Source organism: Herpailurus yagouaroundi, unplaced genomic scaffold (assembly GCF_014898765.1).
Source record: "Herpailurus yagouaroundi ecotype Mexico unplaced genomic scaffold, PumYag 28, whole genome shotgun sequence".
In the NCBI taxonomy this organism is placed as follows: Eukaryota; Metazoa; Chordata; class Mammalia; order Carnivora; family Felidae; genus Herpailurus; species Herpailurus yagouaroundi.
Genome location: NW_024412376.1, coordinates 151,531,837 through 151,559,718, shown reverse-complemented (window position 1 = coordinate 151,559,718; position 27,882 = coordinate 151,531,837). Strand labels below are relative to the sequence as shown.

The window sequence follows — 27,882 nt, the reverse complement described above, 5'->3', positions numbered from 1 at the left end:
TGAGTTTAGGTATTTTTTTTTTTTTTTTTTTTTTTTTGCCCTTGGAACTCCCGTCCTCTCAGGTCTCCAGGAGTTGGCAGTGTCCCTGGACTAAAGGCCACATCTCCTATCAAGCAGCCCCCTGCAAACAGTTTCCCTCTCCAGGCTTCAGAGAGGGCTCCCCTCCCTTGGCCCTTCAGCAGTCTGCTGTTGCTAGCTTCAGAGCATACATTACCCCTGTTGATTCCCTTATACCCTACCCACATACACAGTCCCTTTATCAAATTCTTTTCTTGAGTATGATATCTCTTTCCTGCCAGGAAACATAACTCTTAACATATCACAATCAACATATCATATCCTCAACAGTTCTGGTCCTATGATGTAAAGCTTCAATATTTCTTCCAGAACTTCAACGAAGTGCTGATGTCTAATTGCTGAAGTTTCTGGTAAGAAAGCTCTGATTACCCTAACCAAGAGTGGCAAAAACAGCTGCTTCTATGAATATTAGCTCTTCCTTTTAGACTGCATGTTACATATTGATTCATTTTGCCCATCAGTCAACAAATGAGTTTGAAGAGTTTAGCATATCTAAGACTGGCATGGGATCATGGACTAGTTTGGAGTTCTCACAATGATTAAACAGTCTTCTTTTATAGAGTCTTCAAGCCCTACAAGTTTACCTCATAGACTAACTATATGGTAAGGAACATAAAATACAAGGCTATTAAACATTAGCATGCAGATTTTCTTCTGAAATGAAAAGGGTAGTCAGTATAAGTCTTCATATATAGGTGTTTTTTCCCACTGAGTTCAGGGATCCTGTAACTAGATTTGGCTGTGATGGCAGAATTTGAGGATCCTGAATGAAAGTTCAACTCGTTAATAGAGGCCAAAATAATTCTTCTGATAGAGTTTCAAATATATACTCTGCTGGGAAAAGCAACACAATGACATTTTTTTCCTAGGAAGTCAACTGTAAACATCATCATCCTTCTCTGCTCTCTTCTCACCTGAGGGGAGGTTTCAATAGAAGCAGCACAAGAAAACGGAGTAGATCATGGCGGCACTCGATGTGCATTTCAGTAACGCAAGTGTCACATAGTCTATAAGGAGTGCAATCTCACTTTGTAGCAAAATTTGAATGAATTAAAAAATAAAAATTTAATCGTGAACAGCATAATTTCAGAGTCGGCGGGCCAAGCAAATAGAAACTGCTTATTCCATCATCACATGTCAGAGCCATGTGAACTGGGAAACAGAGACACCTGTCACCTTTTGCCAGAATTAAACTTGCGTTTTGTGGATTTTTATATACATGAGGTCTTCAGGAACATATCCTTTGCAAGAGATGTGTCTGCCCGTGTTCAAACGTGGCAGTGATGAGGACAGAAGAGAGGGTCAGAGGTGACTGAAGACTCGATCCTGTAACTTGTAACCATGAGGAAGAAAGAGGGGAAAGCAAAAGAAAGTAGATATAGCTAGAAACAGGCACTCTTAATTCTCCAATTTTTCTACAGCTCACCCTTTATTTTCACTTCACACTTACAAAATGTAACATAAAAATATCTCAATCTTTATATCACTAGCCCTGTGGATGGCTTGATTCACAGTAACTTCAACACTGAATGTAAGGCTGGAAACCACGCAAACTTGGGAAATAAATGTGCTTGCTTGCACACTGAAATTTTCTACTTGATGAAATGATGAATGTTTACTTCATGTTTTTAATAATACAACTTCATTAATTTTGAAATACTTTAACCCACAAGTTAAATAGTAATTCAATGCTTAACAGGATATTTTGGTTTAAATTGCTTTTGGTTCCCTTGGGTGGAGAGTCAAACTTGGCCACACCTGTAACTTGCTGTCTTGAAGCCTGAAAAAGAGCCCCAGGCAATATCCACCTAAGCTATATGTGTGGGGTATACTTGCTAATAAGAAAGTGACTTCAGATCTTGACTTTTCAAGAAAACTATGTATAGAGAATTGATAAATGTCCAAACAACCCCCAAATTAGTTCCATAAAACATTCCAATAGTAAATTTCACACATCAAGAAGAAACAGTTCAAAATCTGGCGCTTGTGATATCATTCTTCCTTTCTTAATAGGTCAGCATTTATGTGAGAGGGTGTTTTAGATGTTCCTATGGTACACAAATTGCCTATCGAAGCGCCCATTCAAATTACCAGTGTCACATATTACAATTGTCATATTACAATTCTCATAAATCACCTTGATTTATTTAGATGTGTGAGAATATATTGGTTATTACGAGCCCGTCTAGAATTGGGTATAGAATGGTACATGAAGATGCAGGTCTCAAATCAAAAAGGAATTAGGATAGTTAATCCTGTATTGCACTACACTACACTGACATGCCATTAACAGGTAGTATTTGCTTATGGATCTCTGACAAGTATTATATATAACAAAGGATCCTTAAAAACGCTTCTATTTTCATAAGTAAAGCCAATTTTTGTGTCTGTAAAATCTATTCTTTGAAAAATGATTTGCCATGATAAAAATATGTAAAATGTTTCTGGTAAAATAAAATAATATTACCTGGACAAATCTTTACCATTTTATATTCTCTTTTGCAAAGATTATTTTTCATGAATTGTTAATTATTTATTTATAAGCAATCCTAGGCATTGCCAAAACTTACATGAAAAGCTCTCAGAAAAAAAATAGCTGCTTTCCTCTAACTTGTTATAACACCAATAAAACACATCAAAGCAGAGTTTGTATCCATGAAAATTTCTTTTTACTTCAAATTTTCTGTGTTTGTATAAAGGCATGTGTATTCTGGATATCAATGAAAGGCAACTCCCAACAATACAGGTTATGTACTTCAGAATTAACCTGTTTTCAAATGTAAAACAAAATCACTATTTCCTCAGATCACATCTTTAATGGAAAAAGCGAGAATAAAGACCTTGTTGGTAAAATAAAGAAAAAAAAATCATCCGAGACATATTGGTATTGTTTTAAAATTTTGATAACTACAAAGACATATGCTGATTGTTCAGGATACAATTAACAAATGCTTGCATATCCAACCTTAAAGCAAAATTTTTAAACTAATTCAACTCTGCTTCCTACTTCTTCATTAATTACAAGCCAAGGGACTTGAAAGTGTTCTAATGAATTTTACATTAGATTCTGCAATATGAACAGTGTATATTATCACAGCATCTAGTAAATGCATAAATTGGCTTTTCCAAGTTGCATTTTGAGTGGTTGTAAAGATTCTGGCTGATTTTACAATGTTTAGTATTAGAGCCTGAGCTGAAAAGATTTTTACAAGAAAGAAGTTGCTATAATCACATTTCTGAGGTCATAAATCTACCTTACTACTGTATAATGATCTGTCCTGTTTCTCAAAGTTCTTTTTTTTTTTTTTTCTGTTGTGGCTCAGAAAGGAGTCCCACCTATACTGATTTCTAAATATGCATTAAATAAGTCTGGAAAAATTGCTGCTATACCAGCTTCCCATAAATTTCATATTATAAATTACCATCCAGTCATTGGATAACCACTGTAATTTAGATTCAAAATTTATGGTTTACGACTTTGCAACCACTTACCATCTTCATAAAATCCTTTGAAAATGAAAGTTTAAGGAAACTATGCATGGACCGAGCAAAAAGGCAGAGCAATCCACCTAAATCCAGTAAGAAACAGGTAAAACCTTAAAATTGCTTTATCAAAGAGGAAAATACAGACTAACATGGAAACCTCTTAGAAAGCTTTCTTTTATAAAATATTTCTCTAATTTCAGAGCAAGATAAAAGACCACATATTGAGCACTGTCCAATGATACACAATATCACAAATGGCACACCATCTTGAACGGAAAACTTAAAGCAAATATATTAGTATCATCGATCAAGTGAAGTCATATTGATGGGACTATGTATTGGTAACAGAAATATAAAAACTGGGTGGAAAATACAACAGAACTCAAAGTTAACAAAAGTCAGGTACAGACTGTCAGTGATTACTCTTCAAAGCATCAGAAGTCACCACGATCGGCACTGCTTGAAGATTAGCATCTGATAACAATTCTATTGATGTTTATTAATACTTGATTCTCCAAGAAATGGATTGATTTTCACAGCTATTCTCTCAAAAGTGTTCTTCCTTATCGGATTATTGACAGAATCATATATGTAATTCTGTTGTTAACACTAAAGAGTTTATTTCCTAGAGCAAATGTTGCTCAAGTTCATCCCTCAACCTCTGCATCATAATGTATAGGTTTACTTGCTAGCCCTTCTTTCTAGTTATTTAAAGAAAACAAATTTAAGCTGAAAAAAATAAAGCTACCAATACTTCTTCATGGCAGAATCAAACTATAGTATGCTACTGAGCAAGCTTCGCCTCTCAGAAGTTTGATGGCCCATTAAAAATATCTATTGTCACAGTGGACGTAGTTTGGGTCCCACCTGTCAGTATCTTAATAACGGCATTGCCTAGGAACCTCATGGGTAGCAAAACTGCTAGTTTAGGCTCACAGTTTTGGAACATCTTAAAAATATTTTCTTGCTATCAACACTTAGATTTAAATAGAGTTCCTATTTCAATAGTGCAAATTTTTGACTATCGAAATAACTGCAATGAAACAAATATCAAACCTCTCATGGACATTTTACTCTTTAGCTGTTTTCACATTTTGCAAGCAACTGAGAAATCCAAAAGGAATGGCCTTAACTCTTTCACTGCCTAGTTCAGGGATCAAATACTAGAAATAATCTATGGCTTATAATGATCAAAGAGTTCTAGAGAATTTCTAAATACATGCAAGAAGAAAACAGATAAGTGGTTTTCCACCAAACTGCAGCAAGCAGGAGAGAGGGAGAAACCCCTCACGCAAGCATGCATTAAAAAAAAAAAAAAAATCTACTCTGCAGACACTGCTTCCTCAGATTGAGGCACATTTAACAGCAACACTGCCAAAAAGACATAAAAGATACATCCATAGCATCCAGTTCTACCCCAAAATTAGAGCTGCACTGCACACATTTTTAGAAACGTGAGTCTCAGCAAACACTCACAATTGTATTTTATTGACAACATTAAAAATAAACACAACACAGAAATAGTGAGCCTTTCCTAGTCCGTTTCAACTTCATTACCATACTCTATCAGCCTCTATTATTAAAAAAAAAAAGTCATTACCTGTATGAAGAGAACCTGTTAATAGTCTGAGAAGGTACTGGGCAAATTTCAGTATTTCACGTTTACACCGTTTTCTACAGCCACTCATCTTAAGCAACAAGGTATTCCTCTGATGAGAGCCAGAAGTCTTTGCCAATAAAAAAAAAAAAAAAAAAAAAAGACAGTCTCTGAGGGGAAACTTCTGTCTCAGTTTATGTCACAGGCTGCCTTACAACTCCTGTGGAATTAGCTGTTAGTGCCTGAATCAGAAATTCCTTTAAAAAGCTAGAGCAGCCGGATACGGATAGAACAGTAACAGGGTGGTGAAAAGGGGCTGCTTCCCAGTATGGTCACCAAGTTCTTCTGTGGCAACAGATAGGCTGCTGGCTCCCACTTGTAGTACCCCACTGTGGCTCAGCTCAGCATCCCCTCTCCAGGAGCAATTGCAACCTCACAGACCATTCACGGGGAGGCGGGGACTGTGATGCCAGCTCATCAATGAATCAGCATGTAAGCAGGTGAGGGGACAGATGACAGGTCACTGGGGCTGAAACCCTTCGGGTACCAATAAAAAAAAATTAAAAAAAAAGTCTGTTAATGCAATCAAGCCTGCTGGGGGAGAATCTCGGTGTCTAAAGCTGTACAAAATGACTCCCCCCTCCCACCTGCCAAAAAAAAAGGAAGTAGAAAAGCATGCTGTTCAAGGTCAGACATCAGACAATTCCCTGACACAGTGTTAATCAGATTCAGAAAGCCTAAACAGCAAAAAGGTACATTTGAGGAGCTGACCCTGATTCTAAACAAACGAAGTTAAACATTTACCACCAAATGCAGGCAAGGCTGTTTTGTCACAGATAAATATATTCCACTTCATGGGCAAAGAGGTGGAAAAGAAGCTGTTACCTAAATTTGGTTGTGTTTTTGGCACCGTCCAGGCTCAAGTATTTGGAAATTTAAAAATTAAATAAATAAAATAAAAAAATCAGTCTCTTTCAAAACACAGCAGTCTGGAAACCAGAACTCTTAAGCCCCTGTACTTTGCCTCTAGGCAACAGAGCTCCAAAACTAATTTACTGCATTATCCTAACAGAAAGAACAGACTCAGTTTCTCCATATTTCTAAGAGGCCAAAATGCCACTTGCTAGCTCTCTACCAACTGACTTATTTCGAATAGTGAGAACAAGTGTGAGAGTTCGCAATTTTCACAAAGTACTTTTCTATTAAAGACAGTCGTAGAGGTAGGCAGTTGCTATGAAAGCCAGAAAACTACATGCCTGCCTTCTTAGAAGGTGCTGTTATTGTTTTTTATTCTTGAGTGCTTTGGGTGGTTTCTAGGATTTGTCTACACTTTAATTTGTATTCCCAGGGTGCATATTTGTTTCTGCTTATTTTGTATAAATATAAGTATTATCTCCATGAGATTTAGTATACACAGAATACACATCCCTCGTATTTAAATACCTAGATAACGGGGCACCTGCGTGGCTCGGTCAGTTAAGCATCCGACTTCGGCTCAGGTCATGATCTCCAGATCTGTGAGTATGAGCCCCGCATCGGGCTCGGTGCTGACAGCTCAGAGCCTGGAGCCTGTTTCGGATTCTGTGTCTCCCTCTCTCTCTGCCCCTCTCTCACTCATGTACTGTCTGTCTGTCTGTCTGTCTCTCTCTCTCTCTCTTTCTCTCTCTCTCAGAAATAAACATTAAAAAAAGTTTTTTAAATACCTAGATAAGACTTTTTTTTCTCCTTGACAGTTGTAACAATCCTAGTTGGAACTAATATTTCTCAACAATATGATGCATGAAATGATGTTCTTTTTACAGTAAGCAAAGAAGCACTCCAAGAATCATAAACAGATTTAGGGGTAACACACTCTTTCTAGAACTCCCCCACATGCCCAGAAACAGTGGTATAATCATCTGAATGCGATAATGAAACGCGCTTTCCAGGAATTTTCAGAACCTCAGTTCAAAGTGTCTGAGATAGAAACAATTTCATACACAAAGTTTAGCAACATACGTTTTGAAGTTCTTGCTCACATATATCTGCCATGAGTAACGGCATCAAGTTTCAAACAGGCAGAAGAACTATACTATTATAGTTCCATAGTTGGGCTCATTATTCTAAAGCCTCATTCTCTTATCTATAAAATGTGGATCTGGGTATTCTGTTCATTTCTTAAAGAGTAAAACAAGATATGGTAGAGATGACATTAAATACAACACTTCCATTCACTTACGTAGAAATTATGTACTGAGCACTTGTTACATTCCATACGTGATTCTAGTGCTGGAGATACAACAGTAAGGGAGAAAGACAAAACACTGGCATTGGAACCACATATGGAACATAACAAGCGCTCAGTATGTAATTTCTACATAAATTACATGGTATTCATGGAGCTTACACGTCAGTACAAAAAACAAATTAGCAAAAAATAAAGAAAATATCACATGTGGATAAGTACTACGGAGACTATGAAACCAGGTTGGTAGAATAGAAAGTGAGTAGTCAGGGAAGACATCTCTAGGAAAAGACAACTAAGCTGAGATATAAAATTATAATAAGGAGCTAATGGCCAGCCATGAAATGTTTAAGACAAAAAACATGTCAAATGGTGTGAAAAGTTTATACAAATACTCCAAGCTGAGTAAGAGTTCTGCATCCTAAAGGAACAGAAAGAAGGGTATGGCCACTGAAGCATACTGAGCCAGAAGAGACTTGCAGGAGATGATTTCATGGAGACACATGGGGCTTCTAGCCAGAGCCTACGTGCAGGGCCATACAGCCCAGGGTAAGGAGTTTGGATCTAGTGCTGGAAAGTCATCCCTGGGAATAGGGAAATTATAGACCCATCTGCTATCTAAAGGATGAATTGGAGGGCAGTAAGAGTGGAAGAAGAGACACCTATGAGGGCCATCATGACAGTGGCATGGCCTGGAGTGGAAATGAGAGAAAATTCCAAGAAATCTAAAACAACAACAACAACAACAGCAGCAGCAACAGCAAAACTAGAATTAGTTAGTTCAACAAGGCCACAGGATACTAGCTGAACACTGAATTGTACTACCGAGAAATCAATTGTATTAGTAATAAATGTACGGATGCTGAAATTTAAAATACAATCACTTACAACCGCTCCAAAAAATGAAAACTTAGGTGTAAATCTATCAAAACATGAGTAAAACTTGTGTTCTGAAAATTATAAAAACTGATGAAAGAAATAAAAGAATATTTAAATAAATGGAGAGACACAGTATGTTCACGTACTGGGAGACTCAACATAGTAAAGATGTCAATTCTCTGATATACAGGCTTAACATACTGTCAAAAATTCCAATCTCAAAATCGCATTAAGATTTTTTTTAATATAGACAAGATTATTTTAAATATATACCGGAAAGGACAAAGCAGCCAGAATAGCTAAAGCGACTTTGAAAAGAAGAGGAAGTCTCGAAATCATTCTACCTGATTTCAAGAGGTAGACAGCTACAGTAATGAAGACAGTGCTCGTTGTAGACAGATGGACACACAGTTCAGTGGAACAGAACACAAAGTCTAGAAACAGATCCACACAAGATGCACAACTGATTTTTGACAAAAATGCCAAGAGCAAGTCAATGAAGGGAAACATCCCTTCAACAAGTGGAACCAGAACAAATTAAACATCTATAGGCAAAAGCTGAACTTTGACCAATACATCATATGTTATACAAATATTACCTCACAATGAACTACGGACTTAAATGTAAAACTATAAGGAAAACATAGCAGAAAAATCTTCAAATGTAAAACTGTAAGGAAAAATTAGGAGAAAAATCTTCAAGATCTTGGGCTAGGCAAAGATTTCTAAGACATCCCACAAAAAACATTACTTATAAAGCAGAAAATGATGAATTGAATGTCATCAAATTTAAAAACTCACCCATCAAAGACCATGTTCAGATAATGAAAAGACAAGCTATGGAGTAGGTGAAAATATTTGTGAGCCACATATCTGACAAAGGACTAACATCTAGAATATAGAAAGAAATTTCAAAACTCGACAGTACAAGGCACACAATGCAACTAGAACATGAACAAAAGACAAGCAGAGACATTTCACTGAAAAAAAGATACACGGATGGTCCCCGGATTACAATTCTTTGAGTTTACAATGGTGCAAAGGTGATATGCATTCAGCAAAAATTGTACTTCAGATTTTGACTTGGATCCCTTTCCAGGCTAGTGACACACAGTACAATACTCTCTTGTGATACTGGGCAGCCATAGCTTCCAGTCAGCCACGCAGTCACTGGAGTAAGTAACCAATATGGTTACAACCATCCCACACCCACACGAGCATTTGGTTTTCCAGGTTCAAGATAGTATCCAATAAATTACATGACATATTCAACATTTTATTTTTAAAAAATTGTTATTGTTTTATTTAGTTTTGAGAGACAGAGAGACAGAGTGTGAGTGGGGGAAAGTCAGAGAGAGAGGCAGACAGAATCTGAAGCAGGCTCCAGCTCTGAGCTGTCAGCACAATGCCTGACGCAGGACTCGAACTCACAGACCACAAGATCACGGCCTGAGCTGAAGTGGGACGCTTAACCAACCGAGTCACCCAGGAGACCCTCAACATTTTATTTTAAGACAGTCTTTAAGTTAGATGATTTTACCCAACTGTAGGCTAATACAAAGGTTCTGAGCAAGTTTAAGGTAGACTAGGCTAAGCTATCACGTTCAGTAGGTTAGGTATATTAACTGCATTTTTGACTTAACCATATTTTCAACCTATGATGTAACACAGCCAATCATAAGTTGAAGAAGATCCATACAGAGGTCAAATAAGCATACACAAAGATTTTCAATCTCATTAGTCATTACTGACATGCAAAATAAAACTACAATGACGGATCACTGCACATCTATCATAATGAGTAAAATGAAAAAAGAAAATAGCGATAAGACCAAAGGCTGGCAAAGATGCAGAGAAACTGGGACTTTCATACATCGCTTGTGCAAATGAAAAATGGTACAGCCACTCTGAAGAACAGTCTGATAGTTCTTTAAAATTCTAAAAATACATCAACCATATAACCCAGCAATTGCACTCCTGAGCATTTATCCCAGGGAAATGAAAATCTATATTCAGACAAGAACTTTGACATAAATTCTTACAGAATTCTTGTTTTTAATACCCCAAACTGGAAACAACCTAGATGTCCTTCAAGAGGGGAATGGTGCTACAAACTATGAGGCCACCATACTACGGAATACTACCCAGCAGTACTATGAACTATTGACATACACAACTTGGATGAACTCAAGGGAATTATGTTTAGTGGAAAAAGCCTACCTCAAAAGGTTACATACTGCATGATTCCATTATGTAACATCCTTGAAATGACAAAACTATAAAAATAGAAGCCAGATTGGTGTATGCCAAAGATTAAGAAAATGGTAAGGGACACAGGGAAGGGGATGTAGCTATAAAAGTGCAACACGGGGAAACTGTTCTGACTGCTATCAATGCCAGTATCCTGGCTGTGATATTCTACTATGGTTTTGCAAGATATTACCACTGGGAGAAACTGGATACTTTATCATGGGATCTCTGCATAATTTCTTACAATTGCACGTCAACCTACAATTATCTCAAAAGTTTACTCAAAATGTAAATAAATATTTAAAAATACCTTTCTAGTACCTAGGCTGCATTACTGTTTTATGTTCTGAATATACACAAATAAACCAAACAGACAAAACCGGTGATTTACAGAACTTACATCACAATAGGGAGAAAGAGTAAAATATAGCAAGAATGGAATATGCTGAATGAGGGAGGGGACAGCAGTGGAGGTAAATTGGGGTGATCCGGAAACTCTTTGCTGAGCTGTCATTTAAGCAAAAATTTGAAGGAGATGCAAGCATGAGCCGTGTAGATACCTACAGTACATGTATGCATGGGAATCTTCTCTGGATATGCATCCTTCTGTAGCTTCCAGACATTCCACCAATATCCTGCCATTCATTCTGTTGAGGAACTTTCTTGAAATCAGCCCTTTGTAAAGGCTCAATTTTGCTTAGTTTTTTAGTTTTATTTGATTATATGTGTGTATTATATATATTATATATATATATTATATATATATAATTTTTGGTTGCATTTTTAGAGACAGAGAGAGCACACACAAATGGAGAAAAGCAGAAGGACGGAGAGACAGAGTCTTCAGCAGGCTGCATACCCAGTGTGGAGCCCTACGTGGGGCTACATGGGATCATGACCTGAGCCAAAATCAAGAATCAGACCCTCAACTGACTGAGTCACCCAGGCGCTCCAGGCTCAATTTTGATGCAGAAGCCCAGAGCACCAGTCTAGTCAATCTTTTCTCTAGGGAAAGCAATCACAATGGCAGATTTTGTTGGGGAACCCACTGCCTATATCTATTTATTACTGGGAGGTGTGTAGGAGAAACATTGTTGTTTAATGCTATCCTTAGGAGAACACAGTACAAAATTAAGACAATAAATACAAAAATGCTACAGAGTATTTGAAAATAAAAAAGAAAAATGTTCTTAATTATTAGCTAATTTGACTAATATAACCATTACCTCCAACAATATCAGTAGTCAAAGTGGCATGTTCAAAAATAACAGGTGTCCTGAATGTTTCAGAAATGCTTGTGCAAAGCCATGGTCACTCACGGAGAAATGTGAGTGAACTTCCCAACAGCTCACAAAGCCCAAAGGTTTTACAGATGAGCAAATCACTTAGCACCTTTCCCGCACATGGTATAGAGGCTGCTAACAGTTCCTGGGGTCAAGTCACTGCTACATTTAATTTAAAGACAAACTGGCATGCAATGTGGTACAAACCAAAGCTCCTGTGAGGGAGGATTCCTCAAGCAACCACTACAACCACTAGTCTTGGTAAGTTACAGAGGAACACAAACACACAGGCTCATTTCAAGATGTATTTCTCCTCATTGCATTCTGGATGAAAAAAAAAATTTTTTTTTGATCAGATCTTTTTGAGACGTCCAAGCCCAAGAAAAGCAATTCTTAAATACACTTGGGTCACCTTTTGCTCCTTAGAATGGAAGAATAAACATGACTGATTGATTAAGGGAAGTGGGTTGGCTTTCCTTCAAGAAAGAGAGTACCCAGTGATTGCAGAGAAGACTTGCCACCACGGAGTCCTCCCCCCGCAAGTCTGCTCCTCCCAATGCATTTTGGTGTATTCTGTGTGTCTCAGTGGGAACAGACACTGTTATGCTTTTCAAATTGTCACAAGTTGCAAAATCAAACATGTGCAGCTTAAAAATAGCTCACCATGGGGCTGCAGAGAGAAGCGGAGCAGAGCCTCCCGGCAAAGTCACAGGTTTTGAAAGTGGGTCTTGATAAAATTTCAGACTAGCTAGTGTCCATTAGAGAGGAATGTCCCAATGCCAGGTCCATTATTATTCCAGAAACATCACTATTCGCCTACTTCAATAAATAAGGAGCATGCCAACATACTCTTCTGCAGCAAGTTTGGAAACAGCTTTGTGAATACAAAGCAAGTCAAAATTGAACTTACTGGCATGAGAAGTCCCTCTCTCATGTGCCTAGGTCTAAACCAACCAAAAACCATTTAATTACTACTCTAGATTAATACCTAGATAATGCAAGTTTTCAGGTATTCTACCCTAATTTAATGGTCTTATACAATGAGACCAAAACTATTAATACAAAAATTATGTATACTTAATACAGGCAAATATTTACATGCAAATAGGTCCATGAATACAAATTACGAGAGTCTTTTAAAAAGTGGGGAGCTGAAGAAGTGAAATTTTTTTTCCAGAAGATGATATTCTCGCTCTTTTGTTTTGTTTTTAAGAGGGAGAATTTTTCCTTCATGAGTGTTCAGAGAGAAGTAAAAAATGTTTGTGTCATAAGCGTATATTTTAGGGAAACGATCCATTGGAAATATGTACTAGCTGGAACTGAGGGCTCCTTCAGTGGGGTTCCACCCACCTGGAGCCCTGTGTGAAAGCCTTATTGTTATTGTTATGGGATCTGGGAACAGATGTGTTTCACTGATGAAAAGCCTCCAGAGTCAGAATAAGATGAATGCATACTACTTAAAAGAAAATAAAAATATATTGGAGAGTCCCGGCAAGCAGAGATATGGCTGAGATCGTGGGCGTGGAAATGTGCTCTGTGTCAGCATGCACATTTGAAGGACGGTAGAAGAGGGCCATCAGGAGGAAAGGTGCCATGTTCCCAGGCACAGATTTATGCCCAGATTATAAAAAAAAGGAATTGCCGGGTCCGGAGGCCCATTCTTCCACGAAATTAGGTTGAAAACTGTGTCCTGAAAGAATTTATATTAGCTTATTTTCTTTATGATTTATTATTAGTTTTTGCCACTTTCTGATGAGGCATATATAGCAAGGAACTGGCATTCTAATTTACACTGGAATTAAATATCAAGTTATTTACTCAGACTCATTTTGCTCAGCTAAGAAAGAGCCTTGTAATCTCCCTCCTAAAAAAAAAATGTGGTTATTGGGCGTATTAAAACAATATCCTATAATTATATAGTAATTTTAAAGTTTTCACATTTTTTTTTCTTTATTGAGATCTCTAGAACTTATCCACATCCATTTTAACCACACTCCTACCTGGTTTTCCTCAAAGTATGGTTTGGGGCCTATTTGCATCAGACCCACCCAGGTTACCTGTTTAAAATCCAGATTTTGTGGCCCCCACCTTCAATCTGCAAACATAGAATCCTTGAGCATGGGGCAAGAAATCTTAGAAATTTAGTATTTCCTGGGTTCTCAAAAACAAAGAATTTTGATCTAAGCAACCTAAGTCAACTACCTTCTTGGAATGCAAAGTCAAAGAAGAAGTAAACTGAAATTTAAAGATGATAAAATTACCGATCAATAAAAGTTCTGATAATCTATCAGAGAGCTCAGCCCAAAGCCACCCGAAGTCGCTGTGAGGTTGGGATGTGGTCTTGGTAATGCATATTTCAAAAGGAAGCACAAGTGTCAAGGAAGCTGCATTTTCAATTCTATCAAAGGCAATCAATAGGCAGGTTCAAAACAATCAGATTGCTCATTTGGCTTCAGCAAAAGCCATCAACCATAAGCAATCCTGTGGTGTCTGAATCTAATGGACGCACGTAGGCTTGGTGACACAGCCTTTTTCTACCATTTTACCAGAATGGCCCATGTATTTAAAAACAGGCCACATACATGATTCAAACCATATGTTACTTCTCTTCCCTCCTCTATTACACTTTTTGGAAGACTAGCCTTTCTTTCTTTTTCAATTATCATGCTATACCTACACAATTTGGTTAATATAATTATAAGTGAGCTGAACTCTAGCCAGTGTGGTAAGTTTGTTTTTGTTTGTTTTGTTGTTAGGCACAGAGACTTTCTGCCTCATTCTCTTGTGAGTTGAGATGTCAGAAAAAGACAATTTGGAGTCTGGGGTAACTAAATGAAGGGCGGTATAGAATTGTTAAAAAGTTGAAAGAAGCAATAAATATGTTGGCTTTCCCCTAACTCCTACCTAATGTAAATGAATGATGCGTTGATTTAGGGAATTTTTACTGGGTTTCTCTCACTTACCAGGCTGATGTCAGGAATCAAGTTTCAGATGATGTTAAGGTATATACTGGACATTCTAAAATTCCGATCTAGCATTCAGAACAAAGGTCAAGGTTGGAGGCCACATTTAGAAGCCATCCATGTAGAAGTGACAGTTAAAGCTGAATATAGATGGAATGAACCCCTGACAGAGACAGAGGTGACCTACAAGGCTCATGTCACACAGTCTCAGTTATAAATGGCTTTGCCCTACTTTTCATTCAAGACTGAACTGCCTTATACTGCTTATCACAAAACAGGTGATTTTTTTTTAATTTTTTTTAAAGACGCAAATTCTGAAAAATCAGAGAAGAGCTTAAAATCAAAACCAAAAACAAAAATAAAAAAGAACTAGTCTAAAAGACTGTAAGAACAGTGATATTAAAATGGAAATATTCTCAATTTGTTCAACAGAAAAGGATTTTCTCACTTATGTAAACAGAAATATTAGACGCAATGTCATTAGATGATCAGAGGAGCAAAGTTACTCTGTCATATACCAGGTTATGATTCTCTTTAGTGTCAGTAATCGCTTTCACAAAGTTCCTGCTAAAGTTTCCGCTGATGCTCTTATAACCACACTAACACCATGACCAGATGCTTAAACAGCAGCACATATCCTAGCCCTGCAGATAATAATTACCTACGTCACACCAGAGCTGCAGGAAGAGGCAAGTCTCAGATTAAATGAGTATGCCATTATGGAAAACAAAGCGCTATAACAACGACGAAACACAACTGCTGTCATTATCCCAAAACTATACGTTCTTGTCTTGACTTACATAAAGCAAAATATTAGATCACGCTGAAAATACTTCTTCCAGTCTTCGTCTCCCAATTCTAAATTCAATTTTGACTAGCTAAAGGAAAAGAATGTCTCAGAATCCACTGTGCCTTTTGAATGTCCTTGAGTGTGCCCTAAGGATTCATTTCCAAACTGCAGTCTGAGGACGGGCTCACCGCTCACGCTCCCCTGGAACTGCCTGCCATACCCCCCACCCCCCCGCCTCCCTTCTCAGCAGAGCAATGTGATTAAATATTCAGGATCCTGCCATGGTGGTGCAGAGCAAAGTAATGCAGGGCTCTGACCTGCTCCAGGAAAATCAGTCAGAGAACAAATGTGTGACAACGGGTGACACTAACCATGTGTTGTAACCGAAAACCACCGAATGCAGTTTTCGTGTTGCACGGTCTCCAGCACAGGAAATGCACTATTAAACTCTCCCTGTAGAAGTCATCCTAAAAGCCTTCCTGGGGCGCCTGGGTGGCTCAGTCGGTTAGGCGTCCGGCTTCGGCTCAGGTCATGATCTCGCAGTCTGTGAGTTTGAGCCCCGCGTCGGGCTCTGGGCTGACAGCTCAGAGCCTGGAGCTGGTTTCCGATTCTGTGTCTCCCTCTCTCTGACCCTCCCCCGTTCATGCTCTGTCTCTCTCAGTCTCATAAATAAATAAACATTAAAAAAAAAAAAAAAGCCTTCCTAATGCATGCTGCAAATGCATATTCAGATCCCTCCACAGCTGGCCCTCTGTGCCATGTGAACTCTGTAGGTGACATGCCACGAGTGGGGGTGGGGGTGGGGGGGGGCGGCCACAGAATGAGCGACGGACTAAGCCAGGCCTGCATTCTGGATCTTTCAAGGGCCAAAGATGGTTCAGTTGCCCCAGGTACCAATTTCCCTGTCTGCAAAATGAGAGCATTGGGGTGGGGGCGGGGTGTTGAGGGGGGACGCCTGGCTGGCTCAGTTGGTTAAGCATCTAACTCTTGATTTCAGCTCAGGTCATGATCGCAGGGTTCGTGGGACTGAGCCCCATGCCAAGCTCTGTGCTCACAGTGCTGAGCCTCCTTGGAAATCTCTCTCTCTCTCACACTTGAAAGAAAGAAAGAGAGAGAGAGAGAGAGAAGAAAGAAAGAAAGAAAGAAAGAAAGAAAGAAAGAAAGAAAGAAAGAAAGAAAAGAAAGAAAGAAAGAAAAAAAGAAGGAAAGAAGGAAAGAAAGAAAGAAAATAAGGGCAATGGATTCAATAACTCCTGCCTTCTTTTCCCATTCAAAATAAATACATAAATATCTCCAAAAGGAGTTCTCTCTATATATTTTAAATAGCCACATAATGTTCCACAGTATGGACTTCCTTCAGTCCATTCCCCAGGCCTGCACCCACAGATATTTAGGGGGCTTTCAGTTGTCTGGGTGCCAAAGACCATACTGTCATTTACTAATATTTCTATGGGTCTGTGTCATTCACTTGGGGCATGCCTACCACATACTGGTTTAAGTGAGGAAGTAAATTACAAAAACATGTATATAATATAATCCTAATGTTGTGAAATAAAACCACATTCTCTACATATGCATATCTCCTTTGCAAAGAAGGACAACCTACTTCACTGGGGGGGAGGGGGAGAGTTAACGGTCTAAGAAAAGTAAACTTCAGCAAAACATAAGCTCTCATGATAGCACGCTAACACCTACGATATAAAGCTATGAAATTTATGAAAATTCTATTTCTATGAGAAATATGTACAGATTAAAGGAAAACATTAATCTCATTAAGCGATGATTAATTTAGGCAATTTTTCACTTGAATTCCTTGGAGTATTTTTATACTGCTTTTGCAAAAAGGTAACATATAGACAAAAGGAAAAATAATGAGTCTGTGCTATGAACTCCCCTTAGAGGTTCTATGCCTGAAAAACACCAATGGTATTTATATACCAAACATGCTTTATGGGCAGGGCACCATTCTGAAAAACTTTGTTGAGTTATCTAATCTCTGGGAGAGATTTTTTAGGTAGATCTTATGCCCCAAAAAGGACGGAGAAATTGAGGCTGAGAAAGATTACCTCTCCTAAATTCATTGTGAATGTGATAACTCACCTCACTGCTCCCTGTGAAGCCTGAACGATCCACATGAGATAATCATTTCGGTTAGAATTCTGAATGTCCCCTTTTCTACTTATGGGAGTCATTAAATCTGTAACAGATAAGCCCTAAATTTTAAAAGTGTTCAAAGCAAAAGTTAATATAATTTCTTACAAAAATAATAAATATTATTGAATAATACCATCCTTTTCTAAAACATTTTTCATAGATAAAATAATTTATATAGGGGCCTAGGTATCATCCATAATTTAAGAATTTTAGAAGACATAGCTTAAACATACTGAGCAGGATTTACGTATTTCATCGGGTTAAGTCTACTATCAATGGTTCTATAAAATAACTCCTGTGTGTCAGTGAAACTGGAAATGGTCCATTCCCCCAATCTTTCATCAGTCTAAGAAGTATATTTTCCACATTTTTTAATAACTTTGCCTTTAACAAAAAACTTACTATTTCATGAGTTTTGGGGCACATTTTGAAGATTCACCCACAGTCTCTGAGCACAGATCGGTTTTTCTTATACTATCGTTCCTGAGACCTCTCTCCTGGAGCCTACTCCCTAGATAAACTCCCCATACCTTTCTCCTGAGGGGAACCTAGAATCTCCATTTCATTTTTTGCTGAAACACAGATTTGTTTCCACAAGTGTTTGCTCTGGAACTCACAGACAAATAGCCGTGGACTGCAGTCACTGTATGGAAGTTAAGAGCAATTCTTTTTTCATTTAGAGACTTAGGAAACTCTGGCAATAACATCAATTAGCCAAATTCCTCTTCATTTTCCTCCTATTTCTTAGCATCCTTGATTCTGTAGCTAAGGTTGCATGATGATTCCCTCAATCACTGGACACCTTAGAAAGAGCAAAGACCGAAGACACGGGCCATGTGACCTTCCTATGCCAGCTCTTTCCCTTACAGCCCATGATTTTGGCCAGATCAATGAAAAGTGTCTAAGCCTCAATTTAATCATGTGTGTGATGTGAACTAATAATGTCCATAATAGTCCTACCCAATATAATTCTTATGAGAATTAAATAATGTAATGTGCATAAAACACATTGGAAAATATCTGGTATCTAGGAGATAGTTCATCAATGGCAGATGCTGTGGCTACTATTAACCACTAGATCCAAAAGAGAGAAGGAAATCTTTCTAAAGCAAATAGAGTCAGGAGAAAGCTCTAAAGTCCCTCTAAGTACCTAGGGGGATCTTCTTGAATGCTGGTGAGGTTGTTATTTGGATAATAGTAGTACCATTTGAATTAATTAACATTTTGTAGGCAATGGAAGATGATATGAGGATTCTTTATTTTATCATGTAAACATTGGTTATATAGTCAATGGGGAAAAATTATCAGAACAAGTGTACATTTTAGTACAAAAGCATGGATAGAACCATGAGTAGCCTTCAAAAGATGATAAAATTGGGGGTCCCTGGGTGGCTCAGTCCATTAAGCTTCTGACTCAGTTTCAGCTCAGGTCATGATCTCAGAATTCACTGGTTCGATCCCCACATTGGGCTCTGTGCTGAGCATTGAGCCCGCTTATGATTCTCTCTCTCTTTCTCTCCTTCTGCCCCTCTCCCCTGGTCACACTGTCTCTCTTTCAAAATAAATAAACTTTAAAAAAGATTATAAAATTGAATGAAAATTGTATGAGTATGTATGCATTTTTGATAAAAGAGTTCAGAGCTTTCATTCAAATTTGAACAGTTTCTAATAGGAAATAATATATGATTCCATACTAGATATACTGGGGTAAATAATTTATGTCATCAGCTTTTTTTACCTAGACACCTGAGGAATATATCAAATTTATGCCCTAAAGAATATAGTCTAGTGCCATATTTTGTCATCTTTTGAGGTGACTGTCCCCTTTGATAATTGTATAAAAACTATTGAAAAAAATCATAAGTGGCAATCTCTTACTCATAGAGGCTGGAAATGGTCCATTTCTGTCTTTCTGGGCATACTGACTATTTTACAATCTCCCCTAGCATTTATCTATCCAACAACCTCCCTCGTTCTTTGTGAGAAGGTCATAACATCAAGCCTTTCTTTACTCCTGGCAATCTAGGACATAGACAAATAAGAAAAAAGAGAACAAGAGAGGGATGGGAGGAAGAGGAAAAGATTATAGAGTCATGCACAGAGATGGAGAAGACAGGAGAAGAAGGAAGGGGGTGAGAACGAGACGGAAGGAAAGAGAGAGGAAAAGAAGAGAGATTGTAACACGGTAGCTTTCAGCATGTTAATATGTAGATATCTGAGAGATGTCTCTCCCAAATTTCTCTTTCAACTTCCTTACTCATTCAGCACATTTTCTCTGAGAAAAAGAATGGAGAGTATCCTGGTCCACAGCTTTTAAAATTACTTAGAAATGATATTTTATAATTACCTATAAATGATATAGCATGTTTTAGTGATTTCTTTTTAAAGTATTACATTTTAGGGGCGCCTGGGTGGCACAGTCGGTTGAGCGTCCGACTTCGGCCAGGTCGTGGTCTCGCGGTCCGTGAGTTCGGGCCCCGCGTCGGGCTCTGGGCTGATGGCTCGGAGCCTGGAGCCTGTTTCTGATTCTGTGTCTCCCTCTCTCTCTGCCCCTCCCCCGTTCATGCTCTGTCTCTCTCTGTCCCAAGGATAAATGGAGGTTGAAAAAAAAAAATTAAAGTATTACATTTTATAGTAGCAAGTTACCGTACACGGATGTGTGCAGCTTCTTTATCTATTGCCAAACTTTTTTTTTTTTTTTTTTTGGAGAATGGATGAGACAACATCTTCCCCTTAGTGAACCGAAACAAAATCCCTTCTATTAGATTTTTGCTTTTTTGTCTTGATACGATGTTAGATGGTGTACCTTTGCTATTCTGCTATAAGATAAATTAGTTTCAATTCAGTTTAACAAATGTGGGTTGGGTGTCTTATGGCTTTCCTCTATCAAGCCCAAGAAGTAGAAGAACTATATCTGCTCTAAAGTTGTTTAGCACTACAAATGTCATGGGTGAGATGCATCAGTCATAAAAGTACTAACTGGGAAAAGTTATTTTATAAAAATTAATTTGCTTTCCTCTTGAAAAGACCTACAGTTTTCAGAATATGGTTTTCAATTTTTTCTTTGTGCTTCTTGTAACATAACTGCAAAATATTTCACTTGACTCTTACATTATTCATTCACTCATTCATTCACACATTTATTAAAGAAGGAACTATAAAATCAGGTTACTTTGATACAACTTCTCTGATTTCTTTAAGATCAGCATTAAAGTGGAGACACCTGGGATCTATCTAACCGGAGGGAATTAGTGTTTGAAATTTATTAATATGGCCATGTGAAAAGCCTCTTCTGTAATGATCTCAATTTTATAGGGAGCAGCTAAGGCTAAGAAAGAGACAAATGACTCTTCGTCAGCTCTAATGGTCACATAGTTGACTAGGAGGCCCAACTCTGTTAGCCAAAATGGCTCATTGCACACATGGGAGCAATATAAATCAGTCTTGAGTTTCTGAGAAGGGGCAGAAACTTCTGATTCTTTGAAATCCCATAATAAGGAGTCACTATGAGATAAAGTTAGGGAAAATAATTATAAGATGGTCTGATGGACATGTTAACCCCAATAAGTGAGTCAGCTGGGATCCCATTGTCTGCCTTCCAGTCTGATTTAACCCATTCAAATTTCCTCACCTCCAATGCTGGTCCTGACTCATTCCTGACATCTTAATGGCTTTGTTGATAGGAGCAAAGGGTGCCTGGCATCCCTCCTTCTTGACAAGTAAGAGCTCATTTACAAATGTATATGTGTAAGTATATTTACAAATACCTTCTGAGAATTTACTTCTTTCCAAACCCAGGTGAACATGGTGAAGCAAGTTCTTATGCTGGGTCACTGTGCCTACTGTCCTTCCAGAGGTAAAACCAGCACACCAGAGTTCCTTAGTTTATATCCCCCTGTACTTCAAAAACCATGAAGCCTTACAGGCTTCATTCAGAGAACGCTTGCAGATCCACTTTCCTTTCTTATACTCACAATTTCCCTAAGCCAGTGTTTCTCAACCTAGACACCATTGTGAGTCAGATAGATTCCTCATTGTTGGGGGCTTCCCTATGGACATCCCTGGCCTCTACCTACTAAATGTGAGATGTTACCTAGCAACATCCCTGGCCTCTACTTACTAAATGTGAGAAGTTCTCTCTGAGTTGTGACAACCAAAGATGTCTTCAGATATTTTCTAATGTTCTCCTAGGGGAAACACACCCCCCCACACACACACACACAAATTGATAACCACTGTTTTAAGACCATGAATTTCATTGATGAGATATCTGTGGATTCTTGCCTAGAGCCCCTACTGACTTGGATTTTATATGTAATTTTGGCAATATTAATTACATAATTTACCATATATCAATAACATAACTCCCTAGAATCCAGTGAATTATAAGCAGTGAATCAAATGCACTGAGTATTCTAGGACCCTCTAGAAAAGGTGAGCGTTTGTCTTAGCAAGAATCAGGTTATGCCAGAACCAATGGGACTCTCTTTTCCCAATGGAAAACCCACCTTGCAAGTTCTTGGCCACCTAGACTCAATCAGAAGCCTATGATTGGGACAAAGAGGCAATAGCCAGCAGTGTATAATTTTACTCTTGCTAGTGTATTTTTAACTGGGTTGAATTGAGTAGAATTTGCACACATAAACTCATTAACCTGATTTTTTTATTCCCTTTGATTTCTGACTTCAAGACCCTTAATCACTTTTCAGTTACATTGGTCCACTATTCCTGTTTAGAGCTTGTTCCTTAATACAGTACCCACTCCAAGTTCTGCTTTATATTCTGCATCTATGCTTATCAACTTGGTTCTTTGTCTTATATCATCAGCATTACTTGGGCTCAGTTCACTAGTTTCCTAGTCGTGACATCTTCTTTCCTCTTTTGTTATGAATGTGTTCATAGTGCAGCAAGATAGAAACACTCAGAACATAAAGAAGAGAGAGCAGTTCACCAGTGGAACAAAAGGAGAAAAACCATAAAAACCAAGCACACATCCACAGAAATACCCTTGCAGGCTTCATAGCTTTTGAGAATATCACATAACTGTACCAGAATACTTGTTGTAATGACTCTGTGCCTTTAATAAAGGAGTATGTAAGGGTGCCTGGGTGGCTCCATTGGTTAAGCGTCCAACTCTTGATTCCAGCTCAGGTCATGATCTCATGGTTCGTGAGTTTGAGCCCTGTGTTGGGCTCCATGTGGATAGCAGAGAGACTCCTTTGGATTCTCTCTCTCCCTCTCTCTGCCCCTCCCCTGCTCATGCTCTGTCTCTCTCTCAAAATAAATAAATAAAACATAGAAAAGTAAAGGAGTATGTATACTCTACTTGAGAAGAGAGGAAAACAGGTACAATTGCTCAGGAAGAATTCCATCTTAAATGGAACGGAAAGCTTTGGCCACCTGAAAAATACACCTATTTAAAACATCACCTTCCCTAAAAAAAAGCATTTATTAACCTATTTGTATTTGTAATTATTAGGTTGGATCATACAAAATTGCTGTTTTGGGGGGTGACTGGGTGGTTCAGTCGGTTAAGCCTGTGACTGCAGTTCGGGTCATGAACCTCGTGAGTTCGAGCCCCATGTCAGGCTCTGGGCTGACAGCTCAGAGCCTGGAGCCTGCTTTGGATTCTGTGTCTTCCTCTCTATTTCTTCCCCTCTCCCGCTTGCACTCTGTCTCCCTCTCTCTCTCAAAAAACAAACAAACATTAAAAAAAAATCTCAAACTGCTATTTCTTACATGCAAATACTGCCAATTACATATTCAACTCAAACAACACTAAGAAGTTCCTAAACACAAGAAAACACTTATTATAAACTAGCAGGGTTTCCTTCAGAAGCAAGCATACTTAAAATTTCATAAAAAGAATTCATTTCTACTTTACTAATATTTGATGAATCCCTTCTTCTAACATGGATATCTTCATGATCATAGGAATCCAAGAACATTAACTCTAAACGGTAACCAAAACAGTATGCAGAATCACTCTACAAGACTGTATAACCAAGACTAGACAATTAAGAAAACTGATTATTTTAATGAGCAAACCTCCTTGCAAAGGACCCAGCCTGGCTCCTCAGATTTCTATTTTTGCCAGGGTTAGTGCATTTTAATTTTAGATGTCCAAATCTGCACTTTTCAGATTCGAATCTCTTGTGCCATAATAAAGCACATGTGTTGCATTTGTCTTGTTTAAGATAACAGCACTCAGCACCAAGAACCCAACAGACAAAATGATACAGAGACATATATTAAACTTCACAACAAAACTTCTACCCTGATAAGTATCAATAAAGAAGTAATCTTTTCTGCAGTGAAACCCCCATGGTTGTTAATCATTGGAGGTACCTAATGTTGGGAATGAATAAGAGATACGCATCTTCAATACATGATATGTAATATAAGGGAGAAATCAGAGAGGAGAAGGACAGAGAGACAGAGAGAAACCTAATTATATTAGATACACAGGAACTCTAAAATGAACTCCATTCATCTCAGAGAAACGTAAAGAAATATAAGAGAGTCAATTTAAATTTATTATCTGCCTGCTGCTGCTTCAGCTGCTGCTAAGAGACGCCCCATAGAGAATCTACGGGGAGAAAAACATTTTGTATGTTCTCTTCATCTGAACACAGGGTGATGGTGTTGAGAATAAACATAAATGGGAAAAGATGGTGCTTCATTCATCAGGACCAAGTTTTATGTTACCAGCTCAGTGGAGCCAGGCAGAGCAAAAGTTCAACAAACATTTGTTGAATTTGTTTATGGGACTATTCCTGAACCTTGTAAAAATCTGAGGTGCAATAGACCATGACCTCTCAACAGGAGTGGAAAAAAGAAGCTTTTATTTCAAGTAGAAGAAACAATAGTGGGAGGTCCCATTACTTGATACCTTTCCTACATCTGTTAACACCAGTTTATCCACCAGCTGGTGATGAGAATTCCCTTTTAATCTTCAGGGCTCCATTCAGACACGACTCTATCTCTCTCTTATGCTCAGGAAATGTGCATTAGACCAGCTGCATTTAATAGCACAGAAGTATTTTCCACGATAAGTACATTTTTTTTCGAATTTTTCCACAGAGAAAGTAGAGGAAAAGGATTAAGAGAACAAAAGATAATATTCAGACTTCCCAAGACAAAGGAAGCCATATAGCTAATGGATGTCAAGAAAATTTAAGCTAGACTCTACAGCCAATTTTCATATCCAAATTCTGGAAAGTTTGTTGTTGTTGTTGTTGTTTTGTTTGGAGAATCTATCTATGATTACCAAGCTGTTCTCACAGACTTAAATGGCCATGCTTCACAGTAAAAGGAAATGATTCAAAGCTGTTATGTAACTTTAGAGCTTTACTGCAAAGTTTTCTTAAACCATTTCCAATGTTTATGTACAAAGTAATTTTTCAGTGAAGGCAGTGTAGTGTCATGATTTAAAGTATGGATGCCTGAGTTTGCATCTTAGCTCTGCCATTATTAGATGTGTAACACTGGCCAAGTCACTTAACTTCTCTGCACTAAAAGATTATGCACGATTATTTCTACAGTTGGGGGATCCATCGTAATTTATGTTTCCTTTCTTCGTGTTTTTGTTTCCCAGTTTTCTAATATTCTAACAATGAACAAATTTTTGAAAAGAGAGAAACCCTAAGTGGTGATAAGTTATCCAGTAAAAAGGAAGCATTAGACTAGGCACCACCTGTAGTGTTATACTTGACAAAGTTCAATGTCTGTTACGATCAACATAGCTTCCAGCCTTTAACCAGTTAACAGAAAGCATACACAAGCTACCCAGGTTTTGCGAATAAGTGATTTCTGGGAGGAGGGGGGGGGGCAAGTATGCATCAGAGTTGAAGTTTTCAATCAACTGACTAAAAATATCACATAAAAATGCACCCACCCTCTCATTCTCAAACAGTTTTTGGTTTTCATCATTACGATGTTAAGCTCTAGCGAACAGATAAGACTCTAATACGTCCAGTAACACTTTTGCTGCCACATCAATAAAGCATGGCTGTAAACTCAGTACTTAGTATTCATACTGTCTACACAATTCTTTCCTTCTTCCATAATAACAAACCAACATTAAATCACCCTCATGACCATATTAAAGTTAATTTCCTCCAAATTGCATGTCATATTTGTAAGGCATGACTCTGCATTTAGACAGCGCTTATCTCCTGAGGTGCTCTAAGTGCCGCCTATGTATTTCATTTATGGGAATACATCGCTGATGTAAAAAGAGACAGATTATTTTATTTCAAAGGTATCCATTTTCTGATTTGCACTAAAAACTTAGAGTCCTCAGTATCATAAATGTCATATTCAGTCAAATTACTATTCCATAGAGCTCATTATTCAGTCTTTCACCAATAAAAACAAGAGATATTTTATGAAAAACCATTCATTTATTCGATCTACTGCTAGGTGCTGAAGAAAGCTGTAAAAATGCATCCAAGCCAGCCCCGAATTTTTGGCTTCCGCAGCCCAGTTACGAAGAGAGATATAGGAAAGCAATCACAGTATATCACAGGGCTGTTACAGCCACGTTTTGGGCACGCTAGTGGGGATGGATGAGGAGAAGAGAAAAATGTGTTCAGGGTAGGCAATACTAAAAGGAGTTTGCCATGAGTTCTAGCAAGCTGGTAGGTGTTTTGCAAGTGGGCTAGGAGAGAAAACAAGGAAGTCTCACACTCTCAGCAAAGAGAGAGCAGCACCTGAAGAATTCTGAATCAGGCAAGGGCCTGGACAGGGAAGGAAACCATGACAAGCGCCCCCTCCAGGCCCCACGCGTCCTTATTTTAAGTTAGTATATGCAGATGGAATTCAACGCAACCATTTGGGCAAACACCAGAATTTTCGATTGAGAAGAGAGAACTCCCAAGTCAATTCAAATTATAAAAGCAAATTTGGCAAGACCACATGGGTGCTGCCGTGCTGTTTCCCCGAAGAGAGAGAACGGATAGACGTCTGGCTCCGTTACCACCAGCACCCCACGCAGCCCGCTCAAGCTGAGAAGCCTTGCTGATGTGTCAGCTTTGCCAATTGACCGCGCACATGACATCTTAGATTTCCGCATACCGTGGAACTATTTTTGTGCCACTCTATGATTCCACATAATTTTAAGTAGTGTGACTAGATACATGTTGGCAGCCAGTATGTCTAGTGCTCAAGAGAGCAAGCTGTCAAAGGATTCCCAGTGTTAGCAACACGGTGAGGAAAAGTGGCGTCTTCAAGCGAAAAACAAACCCACAGAAATTCCGCAGGACTGTGACTATCTATCTGTAGATCTACATATCTGCCCATCCACCTACCCACCTACCTACCAACATATTTATGTTTCATAGATTTCATATAAGAAAAGTAAACAATAAAGAAAAACCTAATGGGTCTCTTGCTGCCTTAGTCCCCAATCCCGTTTATTTTCCATGGGACAGGACTTCACAATAATGGTGCAGGCTGACTCAGGCCTCACTTACTGAAAAGCAGACAACAACAACAAAATTTTTTTTCAAACCTGTGATGCTAAAATGCGTGTGTTTCCCAAATTTGAAGACCCTCCTCCAAGTTGACAGGATTCACAACAGGGACACTAGTGTAAGGGACACTAGAAAAGGTTGTGCTAATGATCACTGGTGCTTCTCTGTTTCTGTGCAGTAAAAGAGACAACTTTTGACAAGTTTTTGAATCTGTGGCTCGTTAAATCAGATGTTAGGTTTTTACCTGGTATGTTTCTGCATTATCTCTTTCCAATATTGCATAACCTACCCAAAATGGTGTAGAGAAGAAATGTTGAGGTTAACATGGCTGCCGAAGAGGTGTGATGACAAATGGAGGAGACGAGGTTAACAACAACAACAAACACGAAGACTCACAGCACCTGGCTCAGGAAGGAAAGTTTGGTGCCCTACAGGAGTCCAGTCATACACAATTGGAGAATGTACACATGTAAATTGTTGGCCATACACACAATCTATCCTCTAAAATTAATTGCAAATCTTTCCTCCTAACTTTTACACCAAATTTCATATAATAGATTCCTCCAGGAAATTATTTGGTTGTGGTTCTTCTAACATAAATGAGTTTGAACTATGAAAACTATAGTTTTCTTTGAGTTTCCTTTGTTTGGGGCCTTTTTTCTATAAGAGTGTTAAGGCCTCAATAGCCCATGATCATGTTGT

General features: G+C 38.3%; 1 protein-coding gene across 3 annotated transcripts in view; it reads right to left on the bottom strand.

The window, feature by feature from the left end:
• The window catches only part of KCNIP4 (potassium voltage-gated channel interacting protein 4), a 1,166,664-nt gene that overhangs the window by 913,698 nt on the left and 225,084 nt on the right, over positions 1-27,882 (bottom strand). Inside the window, exon 1 of one of the 3 annotated variants that reach the window (XM_040486966.1) lies at positions 5,165-5,284. The exons of the other annotated variants lie outside the window; for them this stretch is intronic. Coding sequence (XP_040342900.1) covers positions 5,165-5,252 — 88 coding nt within the window. The 5' untranslated portion in view covers positions 5,253-5,284. Of the gene's footprint in view, positions 1-5,164; positions 5,285-27,882 lie in introns of those variants that run through there. 3 annotated transcript variants of the gene reach the window in all.